Source organism: Panicum virgatum, chromosome 7N, assembly GCF_016808335.1.
Source record: "Panicum virgatum strain AP13 chromosome 7N, P.virgatum_v5, whole genome shotgun sequence".
Taxonomy (NCBI): Eukaryota; Viridiplantae; Streptophyta; class Magnoliopsida; order Poales; family Poaceae; genus Panicum; species Panicum virgatum.
Genome location: NC_053151.1, coordinates 28,215,578 through 28,230,717, shown reverse-complemented (window position 1 = coordinate 28,230,717; position 15,140 = coordinate 28,215,578). Strand labels below are relative to the sequence as shown.

Below are 15,140 nucleotides of genomic sequence, written 5' to 3'. Positions count from 1 at the left end.
TAAGCTTCAAAAATTTAGTAGTGGAACCACAATTTAAGGAGACACAAAGATTATTAACACATGTGGCAAAATTTTATAAGTGGTAAACTCAAGAATTAAATTACCTAATGAATTTCAACATTATTGCATATTTATTTTAAATAAGTTCAAAAATAAAATTTTAGAGTAATAACAAGTCAAAGTATGACACATGGCAAGATGTTATGATTTACCTAAGATAAACAAGAAGTTATCTTAAACAACACATTAGTTTTTTTTAAACACCATTTCTATCTCCCTCTTGCCCTAACCCTAACTTCCCTCATCTCTCAAGAGCAAAATCCCCATTTGGATCTTATGAAAATGGCCACAAAAACATGATTTCTTGTTAAGGAGAGGGCCATACTTGAGGTATAGTTTCATAAATTCCAAGTCAAACTCACCAAAACAACACAAATCTTGAGATGTTTGATGAAATTCATTCAAACCTTCAAACCCAAAATTGAGCTTCAAATCAAAACCATAGCATGCAAAAACTTGGAAATGAGTTGGTCTTAACTTGGACAACTAATTTCTGCAAAAAAAATTCAAAACCTCCCCCCTCGACTTTTTGGAAATTTCCCGAAAATTCGGGCCGCCACTGTTCTGCTCTGAACAGGGCGGCCCGACAAACCTTATATACTCGGCCCAGCTTACCGGCGGGCCATGGCCTTGCCGGCCGCTATATGGCCCAACGTAGTGGCGGGCCGTCGCACCGCCCGCCGCTAATCAGTCTGAATAGCGGCAGGCCATGCCACAGGCTGCCGGTACTAATGGCCCGATTAGTACCGGCGGCCTGTGGCATGGCCCGCCGCTATTCAGACTGATTAGCTGCGGGCGGTGCCACGGCCCGCCGCTACTTGGGGCACATAGCGGCGGGGCTTGGCTCCTGGGGGCTGGGCTGGCTTTGTAGTGGCGAGCCGCCTCCTTGGCCCGCCGCAACCTTGATTTGGGCCTCGCCGCTACAGTGAAGAATTCCTGTAGTGCAAGTATATCTCCGATCGACAAGGACTAGCTAGCCATTAGAGCCCATCTCAAGGGATAGAACCCCCCTCAATCACTCACAAACACGGAGCGAACGAGGTGATTAATAAAATCACCAGGGAACGAATCTTATGCCGATTATGTTATTCAGGCTTGTTAGTAGCGGATTTCCACAGTGCATTAGAACAGAGCTCCACTCAAAAAGCTTAGTCCTCTACTCTTATGCTTAGAAGATAGGTAGAGTGAGGAAGAAAGAAGCAATCATATACAATGGTGTGTGTGCAGGCTATAGCTCCGAATTATTTGATGAGCACGTACGCACGCAGGCCCCGGCTGACGATGGGAGGGTAGTTTATACATATCCATACCGTATATAGGTGGACCATTAATTCCTCGCAGGCCATTATTAATTACATTATTGCCGCGTTATCGGCAGGCAGTACAGGGGTGTCGTTGATCAGAGTCCCGCGATTATTGTAAGAAGAATTGTAACTATCCAACCAGGCAGTACATGTGTCGTTGACAAGAACCCAGCGATTGTAAGGGTAACTATCTAACCAGTCCTTCACCACGAACTTGTGGTAGTACGTGTACTCGGTTGCCGCGCGGTTCGGGTACATGTACGCCTCTACGTACTCGACGTACCATCCGGCTCCAAGGCCCCTCATGTCTGACTCCAGGTAGAGGAGGCACGGCTCGTGCCTCAAGCACAGGGACGGGCAACGGAACTCGTCTAAGCTGCCCCTCTCGAAGTAGTTGTGGAACCTGCCGCCCGTGCCGCAGTATTTGGCCAGGTCGTTGGTTGTGATTTCCCGTCCGCCGTCCCCCATTGTAAAAGTGATGCGGGAGTCGGTGCCAGCTTTCTTCTGCCATCCTGTCTGGATCTTGACGACATAGTAGCATTCGTCGTCGTCGTCAGAGGCGATACTGCTTCTGGCCGAGAAAACAAGAGAGATTAGCAAAATAACGAAAATCTTCCCCATGTGGAATGTGTGTGTGTGTGTTTGCTATCCAGGTATCGAATTTGAAGGTGCTCACGGATCGATGATCAACTGCGTGCTCGAGGGTTCGTTATATATAGCTGCATGCCTCCGCGGTTACGTTTTCTTCAGAGCGCTGCTTTTGACCAGAGAGATGTAATTGGATAAGGGACGTCTGGCGTGAAATCAACCGGCGGCAGGATCACGTATATTATTGCGTCTCTATGCATGCTGCCATACGGTTTTGCGAGCGTGTTTCACGCCCTTCGTCTTCAACCCGTCGTCTCGTACTTGTTGCAGCCGGTTCTCACTTGGCATATTGCATGTCGTGGAACACGAGTAGGCAAGGTTTCACGTGGCTCTGGACCCGCATCGCCGTATCTTTGTGCACTTACTACCAACAGGCATCTACTGATTGTCTGGATAGAAGTGAAAGCGATCGAACCGCGCTCTAACCTAAGAGGGGGAGGGGATGAATTAGACAACTTAAAACTTAAACCTATGGCTCCAACTAAATTGCACAATATTAAACTAAAACATGCTATCTATATGTGCAACTATGGCTTTGCTAGTGTGAAACCCCTATCCCAAAAGAGTTTAGCAACCTATAGCCTTTCCTAACAAGAAACTACTCAATGAAAGTAAAAGCATAAAGATTACTAGTATGAAATGCGGAAGCTTAAAGAGCGGGATAGAGATAAGCAAACTCTTGACGCGTGTGTTTATCCCATGGTTCGGTTAGCCACAGAGGCACACATACATCCACGTTGTTGTAGCACTCACTAAGAGTATTGCTAATCAGCAATCAAGTCTCTTCCGCGGACTCAACCACAGTCACCTTGATCCCGGGTTCCACTAAGGAGCTTCTCCACAAAGAATGAGGGTCTCCACGTCCCCCGCACAAAGTTGTCGTCATCGCTCCACACCAAGTCGGAGGGTCGATGACGTTGCCGGCGAGCTTCAAAGCTCCAAGGGGCTGGCGCACCAAGCTCTTCTTGTAGGTTCAACAAAGAACCACAGCACAAAGGCACAAAGCCTTACTCTCACTCACTCAAGAGCTAATCTAGCACTTTACACTCTTGAAGCTAGTGCTAAACATAAGGATGTGATCAATATGCACTTGGGTTGGCTTGGAGATGTTCTTGGATGTGTTTGTGATGTCTTGGAACTCCAGCAATCTTCAAATGGCCGGGGGATAGTATATATATAGGCCTCCAAAGCGAACTAGCCGTTTAGAGCTATTGGCCACTTTTCTGTGCATGCACCGGATAGTCAGACGCTAGGGCACCGGTTCATCCGGTCACACTGCGCGCAGAAGTATTATAATATTTTATAGATTATTATAATATTTTAACAATGAAATAGGAACAGAAACAAAATCACCCCCCAAAAAAAACTTGGAACTGTATAGTGGATAGTATGAACCTCAACTTTTGCGACAAAATATTTCAAGACATGATTTCCGAATATTCCAGGTTTCATATTTTTTTTTGGAAACTTCAAAGTACGTTGTTGATGAATTTCACTGTTTCCAAAATATAGGATCTTTTGGCTACCATTGCACCGTTACTTACTCAATTGATAATATGTATGTACCAGTCCATCAATGCGGGGCTCCTGTATGGGTTACCAATTTTAGGAGACATATTGTATTATATAAAAGATATGACATTACAAGTTGGTGGATAATGAATTAATGATGGATTTGGGGACATACATGTGATTAAAATTATTTACATGTCTTTGTTCTTTCTCATTTGTTTATATCCTAACCCAACATTATATAGGTACTTTCTAAACTTTAGTGGCTTGCAATATATTTAGCCTATCAATTTCTCTCTCTATATATATGCACTTTCATCCCCATTCGTACTTCTCCATTTGTGTTCAGCATATGTTCAATTAGTTGAAAACTTTGATTGAGCTATGTTAGCTCTTATTTTGATCCACTCTAGATTTTGTTTTTTTATATAATGGCATATCCGTGTAATTTCATGCAATTTAATCTTAGGCACATAATTATTACACTACTACAAAACAGGCCTTTGTTCCTGGCCATTTGTCCCGGCAGCCTTTGGGCCCGGGACAATAGGTGGCTTTTGTCCCGGGTCCAACGGCTAGCCGGGCCAGCGGGGGGACGGGGGCCTTTTGTCCCGGTTGGAGACACCAACCGGGACAAAATGGGAGCCTTTTGTCCCGGTTGGTGGTTCCAACCGGGACAAAAGGCTACGCGGGCCTTTTGTCCCGGTTGGAACCACCAACCGGGACAAAAGTCCTCCCTTTTGTCCCGGTTCGTGCCTCCAACCGGGACAAAAGGCCTTGCGCCCCTTATCCCCTTCCCTCTCCCCCCGCCCGAGCCATTCAGCTCACTTGTTTTCTTGCTGTTCTTGGCTCGGGATAGAGGAGTTCTTGCTCATTTCTTCACCACATTTGTGAAGATCTTTGATTCCCCGTCCATCCATCTGCTCTAAAGGTTTGGGGCTTGTTTTTCTCTTCTTCCTTGGCTTGTATAGCTCATTTCATACTTTAGAAATAGAGAAAATGTGTAGCTAGCTCATTTCTTGGACATTTAGCTAGCTAGATTGCATATATATGTAGGTGTAATTTTCTTTTAGATTTAGATGAGTATATGGATAGTAGAAATTTTTAGAATGAGTGTAGATACTTCATGTGATGTACTTGTATATATGACCATATTGTGGATAGTTGATTTTTTTATTCGTGAATGAATTAATGAAATGAGTATATTATAGAATTTTTTGTATTATGAATGGATTATTTTGACACTCTAGTGATGTACTTGTATATATGACCATCTAGAAGCTAAAAAAATCTTTATTTCGAAACAAGTATACGTCGTTAATCTCCATCCAACGGTGATGGCACTACCTTTCAGGGATACACGATGCGCTATAAGGACGTCGCAAATCGGTTGGTCGCATCACCAGCACTTCCGATTGATAAGAAGACAGCATTTGACGCAGTCAGCATGCCCGTTGTTGTACTGAGAGCATATCAACGAGCATGCTGCCTGTGCCAAGTGTTGTGCCTATTAATCGTAAATGTTGGTGCTGCGACTAGCCGATTGGTGACATCCTTGTACCGCACCGTGTCCCCCCGAAAGGCAGTGTCATCACCGCAGGGTTGAGGTTACTGACATATACATTTTCAGAAATAAAGGTTTATTTTTCTTCTAGAGGGTTTCTGGATATTGAAAAGAGTGTACTCCTGGAACTGAAGGGTGTCAAAGTAATTAGAAGTTATAGAGATTTCTTTCAATTAATTATAATTAGAGATTTCTTGAGGATTAATGATACATTTCGTCTTTTTTATATAATTTCATTGTTATTTGCAAGAGTTATTAATCTGATCATTGTAATTGTAATAGTAAATAATTTTTGCTTTGTAATGGTAAGAATTTATAATTTTGTGGAAAATAAAGGTATTTTTCAGTAAAATATGGCTTCAGCAGCTGGAGGGAGTGGCGCCGGTGGGGGTGATCGTTGTCCTTCTGGAGAGAAGGGCACAACTCGAGTAGGTCGTCGGTCCAAAAAACCTAGTGCTTTTCATAGGGCAGCGCTCCGTTATTTGGAAAAAGAATATAGAGAATGCATGGCAAGGGGCGAGGAACCTCCGTTTGATCTTGAGGATTTATTGCGGCGTTACGGTTCGTCACCACCAAACTCGGAGGTTTCAGCTCCGCCATCTTCTTCTGCGCCAGCAAGAAATCCGTTAGAACATTCTGCGTTCCAACGCAAGGACGGTTGAAAACCTATGTGTTGTTGACCGAATTTTTAAATTTCATGTATAGTACTCCTTTGTTAAGTTCTGTAATGGATTAAGTACCCCTTTTAATTAATCAAGATGTTTGATGGATATTGCATATCTTTTAATTATTCATGTTATGTTACATTTAGTTTAATTTAGGTTTGATATATTTTATTTATTCGATACATGTAAAGAATTCAAATCGATTTATTTAAAATGCAGATGGACCGGCAATGGATGTACAATGCTGACCGACGTTCAAAAGAATTCATTGATGGCCTGCATTATTTTTTGTCTGTGGCTGAGGCAAACAAGCAGAATAGTTTTATGTGCTGCCCGTGTGTTCATTGCAACAATAACAAGGATTACCCATCTTCAAGAATCCTACACAGCCACATTTTCGCAAATGGTTTCATGAAAAAGTATGTTTGTTGGACGAAGCACGGAGAACAGGGGGTTACCATGGAAGACAATGAAGAAGAAGATTTTGACGACCACTTTCCCGGGAATGCTGGAATCGGTGCATTCGATGACGATATTCCCATGGAAGAGCCCGAAGTAGATGTAGCAGAAAATGATCCCAGCGACGATCTGGGGCAAGCATTGCACAATGTGCAGGCAGACTGTGAGAGTGAAACGGAGAGGTTGAAGTTCCAGAAGTTGTTAGAGGACCACCATAAGTTGTTGTACCCAGATTGTCAAAATGGATTTAAGAAACTTGGCACCACCTTGGAGTTGCTGCAATGGAAGGCGACAAATGGTGTATCCGACAAGGGATTTGGTGAATTACTCAAACTTGTTAAAAAAATGCTTCCTAAGGACAATGAATTGCCTGCCACAACGTATGAAGCCAAACAACTTGTTTGCCCTTTGGGACTGGAAGTGCAAAAGATACATGCATGCCCCAACGACTGCATCCTCTACCGAGGCGAGTACGAGAATTTGGATGCATGTCCCGTATGCAGTGCATTGCGTTACAAGATTAGAAAAGATGATCCTGGAGATGTCGAGGGGTAGCCTCCCCGGAAGAGAGTTCCTGCGAAGGTCATGTGGTATTTGCCTATAATACCACGTTTGAAGCGTCTGTTTAGAAATAAAGATAATGCTAAGTTGATGCGATGGCACAAAGAGGAACGCAAGAAAGACTCGATGTTGAGACACCCCGCTGATGGGTCGCAGTGGAGAAAAATAGATAGAACGTACCCTAAATTTGATTTGGATGCGAGAAACATAAGGTTCGGTTTGAGTACGGATGGCATGAATCCTTTTGGTGAGATGAGCAGTGGTCATAGCACTTGGCCTGTGACTCTTTGTCTGTAAATCTTCCACCATGGCTCTGCATGAAATGAAAGTTCATCATGATGCCAGTGCTTATCCCGGGTCCAAAGCAGCCCGGAAATGACATTGATGTGTACCTAAGACCATTGGTCGAAGAACTCTTATTGCTCAGGGGTGATGAAGGTGTACGGATGTGGGATGAATACAAACAGGAAAACTTCAACCTACGAGCATTGCTGTTCGTAACGATCAATGACTGGCCTGCTCTTAGTAACTTGTCAGGACATTCGAACAAGGGATACAAAGCATGCACACACTGTTTAGATGATACCGATAATATATGGTTGACTCACTGTAAGAAGGTTGTATACATGGGTCATCGTCGGTTTCTTCCCATCAGGCATGCGGTACGAAAGAAGGGCAAGCATTTCAAAGGCCAAGCGGACCACCGAATAAAACCGATGCACCGTAGTGGTAAAGACGTCTTCAACATGGCGCCCATGTTCCGAACGAAAACGGAATGGCGCCCATGTGGAAGAAGAAATCTATATTTTGGGAGCTACCATATTGGGAAGTCTTAGATGTTCGTCATGCAATTGATGTGATGCACCTCACGAAGAATTTTTGCGTCAACCTGATAGCATTCTTGGGAGTGTACGGAAAGACAAAAGATACAGTAGAAGCACGTCAAGAATTGCAACATATGGAAGAACGAGATGCCTTACATCCACAACAGCGAGATAATGGACGACAATACTTAAGTCCTGCCAGCTATACTCTTAGCAAGGAAGAGAAAGAAACCATGTTTGACTGCTTGAGCAGTATAAAGGTTCCATCTGGATACTCATCCAATATAAAAGGAATCTTAAATTTGGCAGAGAAGAAATTTACAAATCTTAAGTCCCATGACTGCCATGTGCTTATGACCGAACTTCTTCCGGTTGTGCTGCGGGGGATTCTGCCTGATAACGTCCGGTTAACCATCGTGAAGATATGTGCCTTCCTCAACGCAGTTTCTCAGAAGATAATTGACCCGGAGAATTTGATAAAGCTGCAAAATGATGTGGTGCAATGTCTTGTTGGCTTTGAGCTGATATTTCCACCATCTTTCTTCAACATCATGACACATCTTCTAGTGCACCTTGTCAAAGAGATTGATATTCTCGGACCAGTATTTCTACACAACATGTTCCCATTCGAAAGGTTCATGGGGGTACTCAAGAAATGTGTTCGTAATAGAGCTCGTCCAGAAGGAAGCATCGCCAGTGCCTACGGAACTGAGGAGGTCATTGACTTTTGTGTTGACTTTATTGATGACCTTAAACCGATTGGAGTCCCTGAATCACGATATGAGGGGAGACTAACTGGAAAGGGTACATTAGGAAAGAAATCTTATGTCTGCACAGATGATTTCTCATTCAAGAAAGCGCATTATACGGTTCTTCAACAATCATCCTTGGTTGACCCATATATCGAGGATCACAAGAAAATTCTGCTCTCCAATTTCTCGGAAAAGTCTGAGGCATGGATTACACGTGAGCACATGAACACTTTCTGCAGCTGGTTGCGGAAGCATCTAATGCATAACATGGATATAAGTGAACAACTGTTCTTATTGGCTAGGGGACCATCTTGGAATATCTTAACATACCAAGGGTACGAGATAAATGGAAACACATTTTATACGATAGCCCAAGATAAAAAGAGTACCAACCAAAACAGCGGTGTTCGTATGGATGCCACGGACAATAATGGAAAAAAAGACACATATTACGGCTACATTGAAGAGATATGGGAGCTGGATTACGGTCCCAATTTCAAGGTGCCTCTATTTCGTTGCCAATGGGTTAAGCTATCTGGAGGAGGGGTAACAAAAGATGAGTATGGGATGACAATAGTTGATCTCAACAATCTTGGGTATAGAGATGAGCCATTTGTCCTAGCCCAGGATGTCGCTCAGGTTTTCTACATTAAGGACATGTCCAGCAAGCCAAAGAAGGGGATCAACAAGCAAAAGGATGAGCCTAAGCGACACATAGTTCTATCAGGAAAGAGAAACATCGTTGGAGTGGAGGACAAGACAGACTTTTCAGAAGAATATAATAATTTTGTTGCCATTCCACCTTTCGAAGTAAATGCTGATCCATGCATCCTGCTAGCCAATGATGATGCTCCATCCTTGCGCCGTGATCATAATCAAGGGACATTTGTGAAGAGAAAGTCTGTTACCGCTAATCCTTCATGTACTTGAATCATTTTATATTATTGTATAAAAACATAATCGCAATTCGAATACTTTTATTATATATGTACTGTACAATTATACTTTATGTGTTATTTATATTATTTTATATATTTTTCACTTAATTACTAGACTCAATTATAATTTTCATTCAATAATGGATTACTCAACTAATTTTATTTATTTCATGAAATTACATTCACATTAACACACTATACTCTCTCACTAACACACACTATCTCTCAAACTCACACACTACTCATTAATATCATGAAATTGCTTAATTTTATCTAAAATTCACTTTTTAAACGTTAATATCGTGATAGAATCCACTTTCTATCGAAAAGCAACAATTTGAAAAAAAAATTCACCTAATATATTTTTGCATGGTCAAAATAACAAATATGATTTCAAAAAAGTTAGATATTTTATTGACCCAATCACTTGAATGAAAATTAATTATTTTTGTTGCGTGTATCAAGTTTATATAGAGATAAGAAATTTTGTTCCATAATTTTTGGAATCATAATTTTATTAACTGAATTAACAAATAAAAGCCAATTTTAAAAGAGAAGTAAAAAAGAAACAAAAACAAACATAACATTAGGCGGGAACGAGGGAAAACGGGCCCCTTTTGTCCCGGGTGGTAGATCCACCCGGGACTAAAGGTGGGCCGCAGGCTGGGAATTTTCCCGGCCCGCCCAAAAACCCCTTTTGTCCCGGGTGAAGCCACCACCCGGGACAAAAGGTCCTTTTGTCCCGGGTGGTGGCTTCACCCGGGACAAAAGGGGGGCCTTTTGTCCCGGGTGAAGCCACCCCCCGTGACAAAAGGTCCTTTTGTCCCGGGTGGTGGCTTCACCCGGGACAAAAGGGGGGCCTTTTGTCCCGGGTGAAGCCACCACCCGTGACAAAAGGTCCTTTTGTCCCGGGTCGTGGCTTCACCCGGGACAAAAGGCCCCCCCATATATTTCCTTCCTCCTTCGCCCTTCTCTTAACACTTCTCATCTGCGCCCGTCCTGCTCCCCCCACCGCGCGAGCCGAGCACCGCCGCCATCGACGTCGCCGCCGCCCAGAGCCCCGACCTCACGCCGCCGCCCAGAGCCACCGCCGCCGCCGTCCTGCTCCCCCCACCGCGCGAGCCGAGCACCGCCGCCATCGACGTCGCCGCCGCCCAGAGCCCGCCCTGACCTCACGCCGCCGCCCAGAGCCACCGCCGCCGCCGTAACGCCCTCGCCACCATCCCCTGCTCGCCGTCGACCCGCCGCTACAGGCCATCCCAGCCCACGCCGCGTACCCAAAGGTAGAGCTCGATCTCGTCCCCTCCAACACTAACAGAATCACCATGCATGCTTGTCTCTGCTGCTCTCAAATGTAGGTGCATTGATGCTTGGTCATCAAATAGGAAATGAGGCTTCACAAAACTATTATAGTGTTCACCCTGAATCTGACTTAAATCATCTGTCACAAATAGGAAATGGAAGGAAATAAGCTCACGGATCGACACAAATGCACCGTGTAAATCATCTGTCAAACTTACAGTACCACAACAATGACTAACATAACTTTCTAATTATGATCTGCATGAGAGAAAAATTATTGATAAGTAATTGACATGAATCTATGAATTTACTATAATAACATTCAGGGTCCAACTTAATTGACGTAAATTGCTGACTTCGATTTACTAGAAAGAAAACTCTTGGCAAGTAAGTAACATGGATCCATAAATTTTCTATAACATTTACTAATAAAAAAAACTTTTAGTTTCGTGCTACTTAGACCTAAGTCCATAAAATCAACCACAACAAAAGAACCTGATGAAATCGGCACAATTCAAAGAAAGTAGCAAATTATATGGTTAATTTAGCATTGTACAGGATCAATGAAGGTCTAGAAAATTACGAGAATTGTGTACTAAGAAGCATGGTAAACTAGTATAAGAGCGATCAATCATTCAACAATACATTTGTTATACCTAAAAGGTAAAAGTAATGCAGCAGCCTGGTACATAAACTACTAAAGCTGCCTGTACCTAAAAATAGATGGAATCATACTGGAGAAAGGCCGAATCCCACTGCATTTGACACCGAGGTTTCATCTCCTAAAAGATCGTCCTACTACGAGAGTCCCCTCAACACCTTCTCCATTCCATTGAACCCCAGAACCTCTCGCTACGTTGGGAAGCTCCTGCCTCTGTATAGTTCCCCAATGTTCTTTAATTTTTAGTTTTCAGAGTGTGTCGAGTGTTTACAGCACTGAGATCGACATCGTCGACCAATTATGGCTCATTTTCAGTAGCTAGGAAGCTACACTCATGTAACTTTGGGACATGCTCATAATTTGAAATCATAATTTAGAGTTCATGTTATTTAGAGTGAAATCATAATTTGTTGTTAAGAGTGAAATCATAATTTGTTGTGTAAATAAAGGTATATTTACAAATTTTTAAATGTATGAATGTATGTATGTATGTATGTGTAAAGTGAGTTTACAAATTTTCTATAACATTCAGGGTTCAAGTTCATTTCTTGAATTACTTAGAGAATATTACTCGACCTCGTCCATCGATCGGTACTTAGTCAAATGCTCGCAAATATGTGGATTATTTAGATAATTTTTTAAGGGTTTTATTTGTATTCATATTTTAGTTACGATGGACCCGCGACACACAGACGCGGAAGACGAACAGTTCTTGTTGAATATGATTGGCGAAGGTCAAGGAGATGTCGCTGAACAAGCTGATGATGGCAGCAATACCGACATATATTTGAATATGTCCGGTGATGGAATTGAGGCACCATCTATTCAGGATGACGCTGCTGCTGAACAAAGTGCTAATGTACATATCACAACTATAATTATTTGTAGTGACAATCATATTTTCATCTAAATTTATATAAATACTATGAATGTTTTTTATAGCCGTCTGGATCATCGTCGCAGCAGAAAAAGACGAAGCGAGGCCCAACAAAAAAACTGGAAGGGCGGTTCATTATAACGGAAGTTGGTCCAGATGGCGAACCGATCGCTCCAGAAGCTGCCGCCAAAAAATTCATAAGACAATCCGGATGTATTGTCAGGGACCACATCCCGATCAGCTTTAGGCTCTGGAAAGCTTCCAATCCAAGCGAGGAACGGGATGCGGTACCCGAAAGAGAAAAAGAATGGTGCTGGCGGGAGCTTAAGAAAAACTTCACGGTTCCAGATGAATCTGAAGAGATATGCAAGCGCTGGACCCTGAGTAAGATGGCCGAACAAATGCGATCATTCAAGAAAATTTTGACGAAGAAATATATCAAGACCGGGACCACACCCGTATTTACCGGCGAGCTCGAAAAGCTCAGGGGTCACTGGGATGCATTTGTGGAATACAAGTCTTCAGAGCTTGGGCTTCAGAAGGTGCAGAAGGCCAAAGACAACGCCTCGAAGAAAGTGTACCATCACACTCTAGGCCAAGGAGGCTACAAGCTTGCAGTACCCAAATGGGAGAAGATGGAGCAGGATCTGCTTGACAAAGGCATCCAACCTGTTACCATGAATTGGCCTGAAAGGTCAAGGACCTGGTTTTATGGTCATGGGGGAAGCTTGGACCCATTGACTGGTGACTGCATCTATGGGCCAAACATCCAGCGAGCAGCCCAGAGACTACAGGAGGCCATACAAGCAGCGGCCGAGGGAACATTCCAGCCGGATAGAGAGAGGGACGAGCTGACTTACGCCCTTGGGAATCCAGAGCATCCGGGCCGCACAAGAGGCAAAGGCGTGGTTCCGTGGAAGTATGGGTTCAGGGATTACATTGATTCATATAGAAGCCGGCAAAGAAGAAAGAATGATGAGCGGGAGCACCTGCGAAGGCTAGAGGAACGGCTCATGTCACACGATCAAAGACTGGAGGAAGAGGTTCAACGCCAAGTGGCCGTAGCAATGAGCCAGCAATAGCAAGCGCAAACGTTGCCTCCAGAGCCTAGTGTCGCAGCCGATCACCTGTCTCAGCGGAAAAGCAGCTGCGCTTCCACAGACGTCGCCGCCGCCGAGCCCACGGGGATCCAGGCCGCAGTTGAAGCGTCGGCCCCGCAGCGATTTCCAGTGGATGAGATCACCCACCGGACACCTTGTGACATGCAGACTGCCGTTAAGAACTTAATGTTCACTGTTGCGTACGGTACCGCCATGCCAACCGAACCAGGCGACGTGTACCACGGGCAGCAAATTCCGCCTAGATACACAAGAGTTGGCGTGGAGCAGGTGTGCCAGGGTTGGGAGACGCTCGAGCTTGATATTCCTGGAGGCGATGGGGAGAGGACACTAGCAGAAGCCATTCATGGCTACATCCTATGGGATAAGCGCTACATTGTCCTAAAGTCGGATGATCAAACACCAAGACCGGCATCTCAGCATGCCTCTCCAAGACCGGCATCTCCGCAAAACTCCCCAAGGGCAGCACTGTCTCGGCAAGGTTCACCGGCACATTCTCCATCACCATCATCTCATGTGCCGATGAACACTCAAGCGTCACCGTCGCCTCCATGGTCACCCCCCTCCGCCGCCGGCAAAGAAGCAGAAACGGCCGCCGGCAAAGAAGGTAGCTGCACCGGCTAGGGAGCCTCCAAAGAAGAAGGAAAAGAAGAAGAAAACCAAGGAGGCTCCTATTAAACCCTGGGACATGAGCCTTGAAGAATGCAATCGGATAACTCAAGAAAGAGTTAAAGAGCACTTCAAGCCGAAGCCGGTGCCGGAGCCCGAGAAAGTCATAAATCCGATAGATTTGAAATTTTTTAAGGGAATGTGCGAAGCAAATAAGAGAAAATTCATTCCGAGAGACCCCCCTTCAGACTACGAATGCACAATTATCAAAACTACTGAGAAAAAGAAGAGACAATCAAAGTCGTCGTCGTCTGACGTTCCACAGCTCGGAGCCCAAAAGAAACAATCAATAGAGCCTCTCGTAGTGGGACAGACGACGCAAGAACAAGACTTTGTTACATTTCTGAAAGAATCAAACCTGACGGCCGCTCAGATTGCAGGGGGAGAAGATATTCCAAAGGCCGATGTGGTCGTCAAATGGACATTTGAGATCGGCAAAACTCTTGTACCCCCCGAAGTAGTGTCTGTGCTTCCAACGCAAATGTATAAGCTGCACCAGCAATACATGCGTACGATGGCCGATTGCATCTTCATGCAGGGCGCAAAGATTAAAGATGATGATTTCTTACGGGGGGAGGCCATTATATGGATAAACTAGGAAGAAATTTACCAACTATTCTATCAGGAGGCCCTCGACATCTCTATGGTCGGCTTGTGGGTTCTGTAAGTATTTTACTCTCCTTACGTATTGTTTTGCATGATCTCAACATACTGATCTCTTGATTTATTCGGTATCATGTAGAATGGAGATACATACTTGCAGAAGAAAGGGATACTCTCACCTCGGCTTCATCGACCCAATTACTTGTAATTGGAGGCTTCTACGGGACAATCCCGATGACATATTCCAAAACTTGTTCAAGTACATAAGCGTTCATCACAACAAGCAAATGATATTGTTTCCGTACAACTTTGCGTGAGTGATTCCTTCCGTCTAACTCTTTCTATTCTATAATCGAATTGTTTAAACCTTAACTACCAAGAACTGGCTCCGTATAATCTTGCAGTGAACACTTTGTCCTAATTGTCATAATTCCCGAGAAGAGCCTACTCGTGGTTATGGACTCATTGAGGAGACCTCCAGAACAATACGAAAATCTTCTTAACATGATGAAAAAGTAATTCTACCACTACTCCGTCCATGACCGATAACTTGAATCACTTTGTTACTTGACTATAATTGTTCTAATCATGCACAGGGTTTGGAAAGAATTCGCTAAAAATCA

General features: G+C 43.9%; 1 protein-coding gene across 1 annotated transcript; it reads right to left on the bottom strand.

Annotated features, from left to right (window-relative positions):
* Positions 1-1,278: 1,278 nt before the first annotated feature.
* On the bottom strand, positions 1,279-2,069 carry LOC120682121 (PLAT domain-containing protein 2-like). Its single transcript, XM_039963881.1, has one exon. It carries the CDS (start codon positions 1,983-1,985, stop codon positions 1,413-1,415), a length of 573 nt encoding a protein of 190 aa, XP_039819815.1. The 5' UTR covers positions 1,986-2,069; the 3' UTR covers positions 1,279-1,412.
* Positions 2,070-15,140: the final 13,071 nt, after the last annotated feature.

Bases quoted from the DNA above. Each gene is read 5' to 3' on its own strand.
- LOC120682121 (XM_039963881.1), bottom strand. From the start codon at position 1,985: ATGGGGAAGATTTTCGTTATTTTGCTAATCTCTCTTGTTTTCTCGGCC.